Source organism: Nansenia antarctica, assembly GCF_963989245.1.
Source record: "Nansenia antarctica genome assembly, chromosome: 9".
Taxonomy (NCBI): Eukaryota; Metazoa; Chordata; class Actinopteri; order Argentiniformes; family Microstomatidae; genus Nansenia; species Nansenia antarctica.
The window spans coordinates 11,321,929-11,338,014 of NC_137679.1; the positions used below are offsets into that span (position 1 = coordinate 11,321,929).

General features: G+C 42.0%; 1 protein-coding gene across 1 annotated transcript in view; it reads right to left on the reverse strand.

Annotated features, from left to right (window-relative positions):
• The window catches only part of LOC308165788 (integrin alpha-11-like), a gene marked incomplete at both ends in the record, with an annotated part of 38,486 nt that extends 27,624 nt beyond the window's left edge, over window positions 1-10,862 (reverse strand). The window contains 2 exons of the mRNA XM_080539946.1: window positions 2,676-2,787; window positions 10,814-10,862. Of these exons, the coding sequence (XP_080396072.1) occupies window positions 2,676-2,787; window positions 10,814-10,862 (161 nt within the window). The remainder of the gene's footprint in view (window positions 1-2,675; window positions 2,788-10,813) is intronic.
• Between the last annotated feature and the right edge of the window lie 5,224 nt (window positions 10,863-16,086).

A 16,086-nucleotide genomic window follows, 5' to 3' on the forward strand; every position in this document is an offset into this window, starting at 1 on the left:
CATAATAACACAATAATACGAACCAGCTGGACCAGCTCCTTTTAACAATGTCACTTATCTTGAGTTTCTAGGCGACTCACAATGTGTATTTACCATGGAAAATGGCTGCAGATGAGAGACATTAAGAAGAAAGATGGGATATTCTGTTAAGCTAGACCAGGGTTCTGTCAAGCTAGACCATAAACAAAACATTTTCAGCAAAGAGCTAATGTATGCAAAGCCATGTATGCTAAATAAACAGGCCTAACAGTCAATGTGATCCCTGGCTCTGTTTTCCTTTGCTCAGCTCCATTATCTGGGGGTGATACTTGGTCACTTTAAATTGCATACAAGCTTCAGAGTGGTTTTGATTGATTGAAAACTTTATTAGAAGATTTGCAGAAGTAGGTACATGAAAGTACATATTACATACAAGGTCAACTAACAGGATAAAAACCCAAGAAAGCCACTGGCTTATTTCAATTGGGGTCAATTGGGGTCCTTGATTGGTCAGTTGTCAAACGGCTGCAGGAGAGGCTTAGCACGCTCTTCATGTGTGAGAATATCTGCTCACACAGATACTAGGTTGATCCAAAGACTGTCAGCAAAGCCAGTGCAATGTCCCTGAGACAGCTGAACTTCTCCGGTACAGCCATCCATTGTACCCCCTCCGCAACTTACGCACACTACGTCAAAACACTGTGCACCCCCTATTCTCTTAGGTGTCACCAGTCAGTGTTTTCATCAACCGTTTTTTTACATAATCTGAAACTACAGATTGTAAGCTTTCAAATGATGTTATACATTGAAATCGGAAAAAAAACATTGAAGGTGACACACGTATTTGAAGGTTGGTACACCTCAAACACAGAATGGGAGAAAAGGGACTAATGAAACCACAGCTACAATCACTGCTAACAGCTAGCGGCTAACAGCTAACAATGGTACATCACTACGAACATCTAACTGCATTTTTATAACATCGACATGCTAAAAACACACAACTACACATAATTAGATGATCACACAGTCCTTGCTTTTGAACATGTCCCAAAATGAAAGTATTGTAGTGAACAGGACTGGGAGAGTAACCCCCATGTGGGTCTCAAACCCCGATCTCAAGCTTACAAATCGGCCAAGCTAACCACAACCCCAAGAGAGTTAACTCCCTTGGGGAAGCTGCTAACGGGGCTCATACAGGTTTGTTACACTCTCCCCACCGTTCAGGAGAGCATGCCCTCACGCTTCACTATACCAAGTCCCTCACTTGGACACGGCTCTCCGATGGCCTTGTCCTATCCCACCGCTCACACCAATGTAGTGAACAGGACTGGAAGAGTAACTCGCCTCATGCGGGTCTCGAACCCCGTTCGCCCGCATACCAACCGGCCATGCTAACCACAACCCCAAGAGAGTTAACTTCCTTGGGGTAGCTGCTAACGGGCCTCATACCGGTTTGTTACAGTATGTTTACAAGTAAAGTCTCCCTTACCAGCAGCTTATGGCAAACGAGAATAGTGAATTCAATCCACAAATTAAGTATTTAGTGATCGTTAAACTGTTGTTTATTATATCGAGTGGCTACATTAAAACTTCAAGTTGCGTGTTGTGAAAAAAAACAAAAAACAGATATTGTTGTCACAATAACTTTCACTTTCAAGTCTGCGAGTGGTTTAGCCAAACGCTGCTGCTACGCTGCTTCTATAACATTAGGATCAGACGCAGGGTGAGACTTTCAAAATAAACCTTTTTAATGGCTTCTGTGTCGTTCTGTGTGCTGTAGACTTGCCTAGAATCGATAATAAAAAAAAAAGTCAGACCGGAAAACATACAAACATTAAACTTTTCTTTTTTAAAAACACTCTTGCACACTTATTGCTTACGTGCTATAGAGACGTGTGTGTGTGTGTGTGTGTGCGTGCGTGCACACGCATGTGACCAACTGCGCAGGATGGAGGGATGAAGCACTGAAAAGCTAAAAGGATAGGAATCGCAACGTTCCACTTATGAAATGTGGTAATGGGAAACATCCCATCTCATCTCATCTCCAGGCAACACTTTTGATGTATAGAGTTTGGAAAGAGAGCAGGACTGACTGTATTGAGTCTCTTTAGGGGAATCAAACCCTGTTTATACCCTGGGGACCTCTTACATGAAAATATGATTCACTTGCACGCAGTGAAAGACAGAAGTATGCTTCCTTGGATCACTACGAGGAGCGATAACATCCTCAAAACCTCTGTGAACTTTCCAACAGTCCTTAGGTCTAAGGCCCTGTCTACACGTACCAGGGTATTTTTTAAAAACATAGCTTTTTCGTGGCCTGGGGTGGTCCAGTAGTCTAGCACCACGGTCTACAGTGCACACACATGCCCATGTCGGCATGGGTTCGAATCCGGCCCATGCCTTGCTGACATGCCCTCTCTCCCTTCTTCTCCTTACTTTCCTGTCTGTCTTCACTATATCTGTCTAATAAAATGTACAAATATGAGTGGGGCTCATATTTAGGAAAACCCTTTCTTCAAAAATACCCATGTACAGGGGACAGAGCCCTAGCATCTAATGAGGGAAACAACTGCTCTTTCTACGAGTAAACAGTTAGTGGAGAGGAAATTATAAAAAATGATTAGTGATAAGGTGGGAAAACATTAGGATTGGAGAGGTTGGATTGTTTGAGAAAGAAGAGACTGTCTTACCACTTCTGTCCTTCCGCCTCATGCTGCTGAACTGTGTACCCAAACTGGGCGTCCTTGGAGCCCTCGATGAGCTTGTGCCTCTTTGTGTCGAAATTAAAGCAGTGCTGAAGACCTAAAACACAAACAGTGCATTGGATAAGCATAGTATATATTTAGGACACAAAGTACACTGGATTTGTGTAATAACACATTTACTACACATAGTGTCATATAGTCTCAACGGACTACAACCACTGTCAGAGTGTCAAGAGCCAGCGAACACCACTGTGAGGAGGCTCAGGCATTCAAGTTAAACCCCTTTTACACATAGGAGCCTTCCCAGTAGATTCCATGGAATTTACCTGGTACGGTGTATGTGTCAACGCGACTGACCAGGGAAATTCGATCAGACATTTTCCCTGGTCGGGACCATGTATGATTCCATGGAATTTACAGGGAAGCCTTAGGTGTGAACAGAAGCCTGAACATTCCCTGGTCCGGCACGCAAAGGGTTATGTATGTCTGACGCCAGACGTTTTCACATGGAACAAGTTAACCAATCACAGCCCCTCAGATATAATAGCATGTAGTATACTTTCACTACAGTACTCTTATGAGACATTTCAGATGCGTGTATTTCTGACATGATTAGCCAGAAATCACTGTGGCGAAATCCTGATTAACCTGATTTGGTAATGATTAACCCAGGCACAGAAATTGATATGCAAGGCAAGCTAAACTCATTACAGAGGATATTGGACAAAAACCCATCAGACAGCTGATCAAAGACCAGACCCTTCAGAGTGAGAGAGAGATGGCCTCTCCTCGTCTCTTTCCCTTCTTTTTCTTTCCTCTCTTCTGCTCCCTCTCTCTCTCCCTCTCTCTCTCTCTCTCTCTCTCTCTCTCTCTCTCTCTCTCTCTCTCTCTCTCTCTCTCTCTCAGCTCTGGAAAGGCATGCACCATACACTCAAAAAGCAGCTACTCTGGTTTCAATTGAAATGTTTATCAGCAAAGGTCACTTGACTTGGAAGGGTATGGGGGAAAGCTTTTCTGATGTTTCAAAGTCCATTTAAAAAGGAATATTACCAATAATGATGTCACATCTTTTCAAGTTTAATTTCCACCACAGGAAACAGTGAACAGTAGAAATATATGGAACAGATGAGAAGACTATCCTCATGGCAAACATAAAGAGGGTCAGTCAATGACTCTCCTGACTTCCTCTTAATCCCTCTCTCTCCCTCTATTTAAGTGCTTATGTTGTTCTTGTCGATTGCACTTGACTCTAAGACTTAGAGTCTAAGTCCTCTTGGGCTATTGACCCGAGTAACAGGGTGTTTCCTAGCAACATTTAAGAGTAGGGTTAATTTAATGGGGTTTTAAAAACTGTCATGTGACTCTGAACTGGGCAGTGTTGCCCTTTTGCTGTCTGCGTCTGAATTAATAGAAAGGAACACATTGTATCATGTCTCAGTGGAGTGACAGAAATGGAGCACTCTTGGCTCCCCAAAAAGGAGGGATAGAGAAATAGAGACAGAGAGAGAGAGAGACAGCTTTAAAAGTAATCATACTTAATCAGACACAGAGCTCCTTCTCTGGTCTGCTCTCGTCCGTCAGAAACAACACAATATTATTATTTATGCAATAATTACTTAAGTAAAATTCCCCCCTTTCACTGCCAGAACTCAGGGTGTTATCTAACTTGAATGTAATTAACTTGTTTAGAGTGTATTATGTGTCCTGGAGGAGTCACTGTCTTGTCACTGTCTTGCATGTCTGTGCCAACAAAGGAAGTTCGGATCATCTTGGCTGCTTAGGGAAAGAAAACACAGAAAAAATATGGTTTTTGTGTACACTGTGCTCGGAAGTTGTGTTTGGTGTATATGGTTGAATGAAATCTGCTTCTGTTTGTGACTGAGAAGCAACTAGATTTATCTTAGCTGTCTGAGGGACTTGGCGTAGTGAAGACACCTCAGTCAGATCCAGACCAGACATTGGACCTGAGAAAGTCTGTAAAAAGCATGGCCTGACTCCCAAACCTTTCAATGTGAGGCAGTTTGTCTCATTATTTCAACAGTTAGACATTTGGATGATCTCTGGCTCTGAAAATGTTTATAGATTTTTCAGATTTTTCATAACCCTGTCTCTTTGTGTGTTCCATCGTTTTCGTTTTCATAATTACGTAATTATCTGGAGAGATGCTGCTTGGATGTCAGAATTTGAAGCAGTGTTCATACAGTATCTTATGCTTAGAGTTTGGGCTTTGATTATTCATCATACAGCTCAAGGTGTGAATGAAAGAGAGAGAGAGTGTGAGAGAGAGAGTGAGAGAGAGAGAGTGAGAGAGAGAGAGAGAGAGAGAGAGAGAGAGAGAGAGAGAGAGAGAGAGAGCAGGGTTGCTTGAGACAGGAGTCCCTGGTAGAGTCTGGTGGATGGAGGAGTAACAGAGAGAGAGAGAGAGAGAGAGAGAGAGAGAGAGAGAGAGAGAGAGAGAGAGACCTGAGCCATGGCATCTTCTTAATTCTTCTCAGTAATATCAGCAGACAGTGATTTAAAAACTGCCCACATAAATAAACCCAACCTCAGGCACTTCCTTCCACACGGAGGCCAGGAGTCCAGGACACAGAGAACTGCTGGCTCAGCATCACTCACTGGACTCTAGCCATGACAACACTGACTTATGATAACCTTTTAAAATAGGATCATATTTGTATATACAGTTGAAGTCGGAGGTTTGCATACAGTTAGGTCGTTTTTTAACCAGTCCACAGATTTTACGTTAACAAACCGTAGTTTTGGCAAGTCGGTTAGGACTACTTTGGACGACATTTAATCTACTTTGTATAATCCGAATCCGAATCACTTTTATTACATCCAATAACCAGGTACACAAGAGTAAAATTCTTTGACTTAGGTTCTTCAACATTGGCATTGCAGTGAAATACAAAATCAACAATAATAGAATAAAGTAAAATAAGTAAAGTAATAATAAAGTAGAATAAAGTAATAAAGTGATTTTCTTGATTCAGTGCATTTCCTCAGGAGCCTGAGTGCTTGAGCTGTTTGACATACAGTCCCGTTTCCCTGACGGACGTAGCTCAAACAGTTTCTGATTGACAATCGTCTAATGATGACAATAATATGTTTCCAACAATTGTTTAAGGACAGATTATTTCACTTATAATTCATTATATCACAAGTTTACATACACTAAGTTGACTGTGCCTTTAAACAGCTTGGAAAATTCCAGAAAAATTATGTCATGGCTTTAGAACCTTCTGATAGGCTGATTGACATCATTTGAGTCTATTGGAGGTGTACCTGTGGAAGTATTTTAAGGCCTAACTCCGTTTTGCTCTTTGTTTGACATCATGGTAAAATCATGCCAAAACCTCAGCCAAGCTCAAATCAGCCAAGACCTCAGAAAAGTCTGGTTCATCCTTGGGAGCAATTTCCAAAGGCCTGAAGGGTAAACATTCATCTGTACAAACTATAGTATGCAAGTATAAACACCATGGGACCACGCAGCCGTCATACCGCTCAGGAAGGAGACGCATTCTGTCTCCTAGAGAACGTACTTTGTTGCGAAAAGTGCAAATGAATCCCAAAACAACAGATTCTTGATAATTACCATTATTGGGGAGCAGCAATGTGGCACAATGATGTATTGTTTGAAAAAGAAGAGAACGCACAACGCAGAAAACGTGGGCGAGGTGCTGGCGACGGAGCGGAATACTAAAGGATTAAAGTAGAAGCCACACACTCTCGTTCCAGATGCAATCTTGCATCTTGCATCTGGAACGAGAGTGCGCGGCTTCTACTTTATCCTACAATGATGTATTGTGTTATGATTTGCTGAATTCACTGACTGTCAAAAACGGTTTTTTCTCACTTTAGTTACTTTTGACAATAGACAACCACTGAAACCACGGTGCTCTGTTGCTCTCACTTCCGAAGTGACAAATGCTGTGAGAAGTTGGTCAAGGGGCAGGTCTGTGACTCGCTGTCACCCGATCTGGACCCCCACCAATTTGCCTGTCAAAAGGCAAAATAGATCCACCGATGATGACACCATTGCCACTGCTCTCCACTCCGCCCTCACCCACCTGGACAAGAGGAACTCCTATGTGAGGAGGCTGTCCGTAGACTACAGTTCAGCATTCAACACCATTGTCCCCTCCAGGCATGACACCAAGCTCAGACACCTAGGTCTGGCCTATGCGTCTGGATCTTGGACTTCCTGTCGGACCGATGCCAGGTGGTGAGAATGGGCTCTAAGACCTCCGCCCCTCTAACCCATAACACAGTTTTACACGTCTTGAGTCCCCTCATCTACTCCCTGTACACCCACGACTGTGAGGCCACACACAGCTCCACCTCAGTGGTAAAATTTGCTGATGGCCTACAGGAGAGAGGTCGACTGCCTGGCTCAGTACAGCCAAGAGAACAACCTCTCTCTCAAGACTGACAAGACCAAGGAGCTGGTGGTGGACTTCAGGAGGAATGGTCAGGAACAGGCACTCTCGTGGTACCACTAGTGTAACCTGTCTTGTCTTACCGGTACTATTGCCACCTTATCTGGTACTATGCCTATTCTTTTTTGCCACTTATGTCCTGTACCACTGACACTTTTTTTATGTTGAATTATGCTTGAAATATTCTGCCCTATGTCTTGTGCTGCAATGCAATGTCAGGAACCAAAGCCTAAGAATTTTACCCTGTTACACTTGTACACACTTGTGTAATGTGTCGCAACAATAAACTTGAAACTTGAAACCACATGCATTTACTCCTTGAACTTTGTTCTGACACATTTCAAGTTGTTTCACTGAGTTGCATTAAACAGATTTAAGGGGGTCCACAAATGTTTTTAAATCAAATGTATACTTTTAAGGGAAACATCTCATTGCTTTTAGTTTTTTCCTTTGGTGTGACATGGCGTAATGCTTATAAAATTAGGGGGGAAAAAAGTTGATCGAAAGAAAAATAACATCTTTAATCTTTAACAATGTGACTTAAAATCTCAGCAAATCTATCTGGAAATATAATGGGGAGACACCCAAGTCTCACCATTAGAAGAGCAAATTCAGTATTACTTCACTCGATAATCAAATGATAGTCGATTAGGATAGTCAAACAGGAGTAGTCAAGGATGAGTTTGTTATCAAAATGTGATTTTTCTGAAATGTTATATATTCATCTGTTATGTCACGCCGCAGGACAAAATCAAGGCACTGATGCATTAAAAGGTTCATAAAATTGGAATGAGACCTCAAATCCAAGATTACAACATATTTGGCTGCGAACTTAAAGGAAAAACAAACTCATTCAGTCGTAGAACTCATAGAAAGCACAGTTAGTTAGAGTGTTCACATTCAGTTAGGTGTGGAAATATTTGTGACAGTGACACAATTTCCATACTTTTGGCTCTGAACACCACCACAATGGATTTGAAATGAAACAATTGAGATGCAATTGAAGTGCAGACTTTCAGCTTTAATTTAAGGGGTTGAACAAAAATATTGTATGAAACGTTTAGGAACTGCAAACCATTTTTATTCACAGTCCCCTATTTTTAGGGGCTCAAATGTAATTGGACAAATTAACATAATCATAAATAAAATGCACATTTTTAATACGTTGTCGAGAATCCTTTGTAGGCAATGACTGCCTGAAGTCTGGAACCCATGGACATCACCAAATGCTGGGTTTCCTCCTTTGTGATGCTTTGCCAGGCCTTGCAGCTGTCTTCAGTTGTTGTTTGTTCGTGGGTCTTTCTGCCTTTAGTTTTGTCTTCAGCAAGTGAAATGCATGCTCGATCGGGTTGAGATCTAGCGATTGACTCTGCCATTGTAGAATATTCCACTTCTTTTCCTTAAAAACCTCCTGGGTTGTTTTGGGTCATTGTCCATCAGTGAAGCACTGTCCAATCAACTTTACTGAATTTGGCTAAATCTGAGCCGATAGTATATCCCTAAACACTTGAGAATTCATCCGGCTGCTTCTGTCTTCTGTCACATCATTAATAAACGCTAGTGACCCAGTGCTATTGGAAGCCATGCATGCCCATGCCATCACACTGCCTCCACTGTGTTTTACAGATGATGTGGTATGCATCGGATCATGAGCTGTTCCAAGCCTTCTCCATACTTTTTTCTTCCCATAATTCTGGTACAGGTTGATCTTCTTTTCATCTGTCCAAAGAAGGCTGATCCAGAACTGTTCTGGTTTTTTAGATGTTTTTTGGCTAAATCTAATCTGGCCTTTCTATTCTTGAGGCTTATGAATGGTTTGCACCTGGTGAACCATCTGTGTTTGCTCTTGTGAGGTCTTCTCTTTATGGTAGACCTAGATAATGATATGCCTACCTCCTGGAGACTGTTCTTCACTTGGCTGGATGTTGTGAAGGGTTTTTTATTTACCATGTAAAGGATCCTGCGATCCTCCACCACTGTTGTCTTCTGTGGACGTCCAGGCCTTTTTGTGGTGCCGAGCTCAACAGTGCAGCCACTTCTAAAGTTCCCGCTATCTCTCTGATGGATTTTTGTTTGTTTTTGCAGCCTAAGGATGGCCTGTTTTACTTGCATTGAGAGCTCCTTTGACCACATGTTGTGTGTTCACAGCAACAGCTTCCAAATACAAATGCCACGCTTGGAATCAACTCAGACATTGTACCTGCTTAATTGAAGAAGAAATAACAATGGAATGTAAGGTAAAAGGTCTGAGTTGATTCCAAGTGTGGCATTTGTATTTGGAAGCTGTTGCTGTGAACACACAACATGTACCTTTATATACCTGTCCATGAAACAGCTTTTGAGTCAATTGTCCAATTACTTTTGGTCTCTTGAAAAAGAGGGGGCTACACATTAAGGAGCTGTAATTCCTAAACCCTTCCTCCAATGGGATGTGAATACTCTCAAATTAAAGCTGAGATTCTGCACTTTAAGCCTGTATTCATATACAATATCATATAAACAGCTAAAATAACAAAGATTATGTCAGTGTCCAAATATATATGGACCTAACTGTATGTAGATTTTAATCTTCAATAAGACAAATATATTTGTTTCTATTTTGAGACATGAGGTTTTTGTCATCTACCCAGTTGCCAATAAAGGTAAATGCTCACTGAAGATCAGCCATACCTACCTGAGTGTAGCCCCAGCTACATTGAGCTGCATTACTGCTCACAATAACATCATTGAAGAAGTGTGATTCATTATACTAACTGATCCCAAATCAGGCTAAAAGGGCCAGCCAAAAAACCCCTTTACTCTCCATGGAAACGGACTCAGAACAGATCATCAGAGCATCATTCTGCTCCAGTATTCCAGAGAGAGGTTCAAAGAGGTTGACACATAGAAGCACCTCAGATGAGCGATGGTTTTCCTAACGCTTGAGCAGCGAGGCCAGGTCAGTGCATCAAGCTGTCAGCTCATCATGTCACACTCCACACTCCACACTCTGGCCTGAGAGGAAGAGCAGGCTGACACACACACACACACACACACACACACACACACACACACTCACACTCTCCTCCTCCTCACACCCTCCTCCTCCTCCTCACACCCTCCTCCTTCGTCCCTCTCCTTAATCTGTATACATTGTTCCCACATAATAATCCGTCATTAAAAACGATTAGCATGATCATTTTTCATCTATAGTCACTTTAGTCCTCCCACCTTTTCAACTTTGCGAATGGATGCATACCTAGCCAGCAAGAGCACAAAGATAATTAAGCTCATGATACCTCATTTGTCTGACAAGAGGAATGACTAATGAGTAATCCGGCTGCTTCTGACAAGAGGAATGACTAGTCTTAAATTGATCCAAAGACCTCTGTCTCACCCTTGCACACTGAAACACAAACACTTCTTTGCCACATGCTCTTGCCTCTCTTTCTGACTCATGCAGATGAGATGTCACACCAGGGCATGCTTTATACTTGTTGCAATCATTTACTCGCAATTAATCCTGATTGCAATTACACACAAATATGTCAATTACTCTTACTCTTTCACAAACTTTCCAACACACACACACACACACACACACACACACACACACACACACACACACACAGACAGTACAATGTCTTCATCCTTCTTTGACTCTCTCCTTGTCACTCTCACTCACTCACTCACTCACTCACTCACCTGGTAGTAGGCTGCAGGTCCACAGCAGTAGTGTGTAGTAGTATTCCATGTGTGTGTGAGAGTGTGTGTGTTGTGAGAGTGTGTCTGTTTTTTGAGGGGCTGATCCTGTGCTCTCCTTTTAAAGTTCTCACTCTTATTGACTCCACTGCTTCTCCACAGCCTCCCTACATCTGAGGGAAGTAGGAGGGACCGACTGAGCTGAGCTGCATAGTAAACACAGCCAGGAGGCAAAGCTCTCTCGCTCATCAATCTGGACATACTCACTCCAACACACATCCTCTCAGACATTCACACTCTCATTAATACATATTGAAAATCTTTTAAACGATTACAGGCGGTAACCCTGGGACACATACCACTCGCACTGAGACAGACACACACACACCACATGTTTGCAATGTGGACATTAATGGCGTTTCCTGGCGTCTGGGATTTTGCGCAGGCAGATATTGAGAACAAAACAGTACTAGGGGGGGTTTTTTTGTTTTGTTTTTTTATTTAGCCTTTATTTAACCAGGGTCGGTCCCATTGAGACACAACAATTTCTTTTTCGAGGGAAGCCTGGCCAAGCAGCAGCTTAAAACGTCAAGTTTTCGACAGTTAAAACAAACAATGCAGAATTACACAATAAAACAACACCAGATCAACAACAACAAAAAATAGACAAAATACAATTTGATCAGAGCAATAGGATAAACTACTGGGACTTTCATATAAAATATAAAATATAAAACAGGAGCAAGAATTATATGAATAAATAGAATAAAATAATGGGACTTTCATATAAAACAGGGTGATCTCCCTCTCCTGCTCGTTGCCCGTTGACTCCACATGAGATTCAACCTGTGCATAAACTTGTTAAGACCAGGCTTTCCTAGTTCGGAAAAAGCCTGGGGAAACCCTCTACAGAAAGTAACGACAAAGAGGTGGTACCCCGTTTGACATGATTGACAACAAGCGACCGTTCTACGGGCGAGGGTGGAGGTGGAGGGTGGAGGGTTCTTGGAATGTAACAACCAATGAAACGGCGGGAACATTCTCCCACCACTCCGTCCACTTCAATCCGAGCCAGGTCGGCTAAAGGCACTGCCTCTCCTGTCATGTGACATTCAATATGAATTTGGGAATTGCCCCCTTCATAATCAAGCATGGCTGACTGTTGTAAACTTTTTGTTTTTCAAATATCAGCGCTCTGTGTATTAGTCTCTGATATTTCTTGACACATTTTTATTTCTGTTTTCTGGTTCATAATTGTTTAGTTTTTTCATATCAACATTTTAAGGAGGCAATCAATGCCTGTCTTGCCTCCTTGCACCACTCGCTCCCTGGTACACATTCACACCATCCTTTAAAAGTACCTGTCCGTAGCCGTAGGTGCCAAATGAAGACAAAGGTCTTTTAGTCTTAAAAGGAATTGAATGGAGGGAGCTGTGGAGCAACGTTTCTTTTACTACCTTTAATGCCTTCACAGGATTGGTCACCTAGTGGTGTTAAGGCCTCCCTCTCTTTCCGTGACCTCACACACTGGGCTGGATGAGGGAATGATGGGAAATCCAGTCCAGATGTGCAGGGAAGAAGCACTCTGGTGTCTCAGTTAAGGTATTTACGATACAACACGATCCAGGAGAGAAGCACTGAACCTCGCCGTGCTATGTCTGCCGCAGGGACAACAGCATTGATAAAGCCAGGATTTGGATATTGGATATACCAAAACTAAATGAACAATTCATCAAACCTTTTTTCTTCTTCTTTCCTTTATACCATAATGAAGAATGGAAAATCTGAAGAGCTATAGGGAAATATTCACATTATGTAGAACAGGCTTTCTCCTAAAGACAACCTGTGGACACTTACTGAACCAGAGTCCCTTGAGAAGCAGTAGAGAAGACCAAATAGAATTACATAGGCTAAGTATTGTCAGATATCAAGGATGGTTTATAGCTGTAAACAACCATCTGCTAACAGATATGTCTGGTCATACATTACAAGTCTAGTTTACCTTTAAATATATGCTGACTTCATTAATCATAAAGAAACCTTACCGTAAATGTCTCTCTGACATTAAACCCCTCAGAAAACAACAGAACACAAATTCTCCTGGAGGCCTGGAGCTGGTTTGGTGACTGCTTACTGCAATAAACCACACAGTGGTTTCAGCCAATATTTCAGGGTCTTAACTCCTTAAAAGTTAAGAGCCTGGTGCTGTTTCAAGACAAGAAAACATTAAAGGCCTACTAAAGTGACTTGGATTTCCATATCAAATCATTTCTGCGTATATCTTAGGTTATATCTCAAAAAGAAGCAACGAGTAGTAGTGACGCTCACCTTTTTGATTGATTTCATTTAGTGGGTCCTTAAGAGACAAAGAGTAAATCAAAGAAAGGCTGATTATCAACCTAGGGAACTTATTAGTTCGGGGAACATAGTCTCTTATCGAAGTCACAGCGATGACTTTCAGGTTGTTTATATGATCCTCTATATGTATACGGTGAATGATCTTATTATGACAAAAAAATATCTTAATACAAAAAAACAGAAGAATACTGCACACCAAAAGCCAGGAGTTCTGGTCTAGACAAAGAGGGGCAATTTTAAAGTAATATTCAAGACCAGTGGCAGCCAGAGAGCTACTGTATTGTGCTAACCTCAATGTTTAGGAAGAGGCCAACATAAATTGTTTAACAGATACCAAGGCTAGCTCATCCCTGAGTCATGCCTCTACAACTTGACAACATGTTCTGGCTTTAAATCATCATACCACTCGTTCAAAAAGTGGAATTATTGGAAACCAGACGGATTTCACCACTCTGTCTGGTTTCCAAGACAAATGGAAAACAGTGGAAATTGTGCCATTCTCTTGAAAATACCACAAGGCACTGAACTGAAACATCTGGCCTATAATGGACAATAACACAGCCTTTAACTCATCACCACGGGCGCTCTCGTCCAAATAAGCTCATCTTGAATTGATCTGAAAATCCTGTGCCTCAAAAGTCACCATTGTCTCATAATCACATCATTTACATTTCTCTCAAGAAATGAGGGAAAAAAAAGCAAGATTCATCTACTGTGTCAGACAGTCTGTCTGTTTGTCCCCTAACCCTAACTCTAACCCATATTTTAACGTGTCATAGTGAATAAAATCTTTTATTTTAGTGCCTAAAATCTTATTATCAGAAAATGAAATATATATTCAATTACATTTAAATCTGGAGATTGGCTTGGCCAAACAACAACTTTCCACTTTTTGGCCGTGACAAACTGCCTAGTTGCTATGGCAGTGTGTTTCGGGTCATTGTCCTGCTGTATGGTGAAACGCCATCCAGTGAGTTTGGAGGCATTTGCTTGTAACTGGGCTGAGAAGATCTTTCTGTGACACTTCAGAATCCATCCTGTTACATCCAGCAGTTACATCATCAATGATGACAAGTGAGCCAGTTACAATGGAAGCCACACATGCCCCAACCATAACACCCCCTCCACCATATTTCACAGATTAAGTGGTATCCTGTGGATATTGGGAAGTACATTTTTTTCTCCTTACTTTCTTCTTGCCATCACTCTAGTACGTGTTAATCTATGTCTCATCTGTCCACAATACCTCTTTTTCCAGAACGCTGGCCAACCTGTCTTTGTGACTAACTAGGGGTTGGCACCTTGCAGTATAGCCTCTGTAGTTCTGCTGGTGAACTTCATCGTGGATGATAGTCTCTGACACATCCATGCCTACTCCCTGGAGAGTGTTCCTGATCTGTGGGACAGTTGTATGGGTTTTCTTAATTATGGTGAGCAGTCTTCGGTCGTCCACTGAAGTGTAGAAGAATTCCTCGACCTACCAAGCAATTGCTGAGCTCACCAGTGCTTTCATTCCTTTTAATGATGGTCCAAGCTGTTGATTTTGGCTATGTTTCTGATGGGTTAGGGTTAGGGTTAGGGGTTGGGGTTAGGGTTGTTTCTTTCTGATATGTCAACCTCATAATGGCTTCCCTGACTTTCATTGATGTCTCTTTGGTCCTCATGTTGACAAATCAAATCAAATAAAATGTCATTTGTATAGCGCATTTCTTACAAGATGCAACTCAATGCGCTTCACATACTGACAGAGCCGCAAGCAGGCAAAAGTAAAAAACCTGTACACTATGTAGCCAGGAAAATTCCCTTGCAGCCCTCTACACATAGAGCGACTACTAACCAGTTTGCCTACCAGCACCCAGCGGTGGACCCCCACCCCCCCACCCCCACCCCCCCCCCCGGGGAGCCCCCGCCGCCCCACACACCCAGCCCGCCCCACACACCCAGCCCGCCCCACACACCCAGCCCGCCCCACCACCAGCACACCCAATGACAGACACCAATAGCAGACACCAAAGGCTAACACAAAGCCTAGGATCAATACTAGACATTAAATAGCTCTCTAATGAGGGAGCTCTCTTATGATGCACAATGATGTGACAGAACCAGAAACACCTGTCAAGCCAACTTGGGTCAATCACCTTTGGGTACCCTGAAATAGGAGGATTATGAATAAAAAGTGTTTATAAAATAAAAGCTGCACTTAAACACTAATCGTAATTGCACTTTAACCTCATGGTAATTGTTTGATTTCAAATCAGTGTAGAGCCAAAAGAAGAAAAACTCTATATGGCTGAAAATATGTGTGGCTATTTGCCATTGTTCACATTATTAAAGTGTTTGACACACAAATATGTAACATATATATATATATATTTTAAACATTTGATACATATTGTAAGAATATTTGTATGAAGAAAATGGTCATTGTGTGCATTACTTTTCATTAATAGTACTGTCTATGAAATACTTTTATTACAGTATTACAGTCAACTGAATTTAAGTCAGTCTACTTATACTATGTCTACTGAGGAGAGGTCTGCAACAGCAGGAGGCTTGCCATTCATTTCATTGCATTCTTGTGCTTTTATTTAATTTATTTAATCTTGTCCAGAAATAAGATACCAGAAACCAGCAGCAGTGGGTCCAATGTCCTGTCAATCATCCATGCACCAGAACACAACGGACAACCGTAGCCAGGCAGCGTGTAGTAGCCAGCACACACATTTACCGAGCCAAACTGGCCACACACACACACACACACACACAAACACACACACACACACACACACACACACACACAGTATTATGTCTTCCTTCGCAGACACCTGGCTCAGGAGCCAGAGAGAGTGAGATAAAGCAGTCCACACAAACGAGGTTGGATCTTGAGCTGTTGCCACCTAATGAGAAAAACACATTTC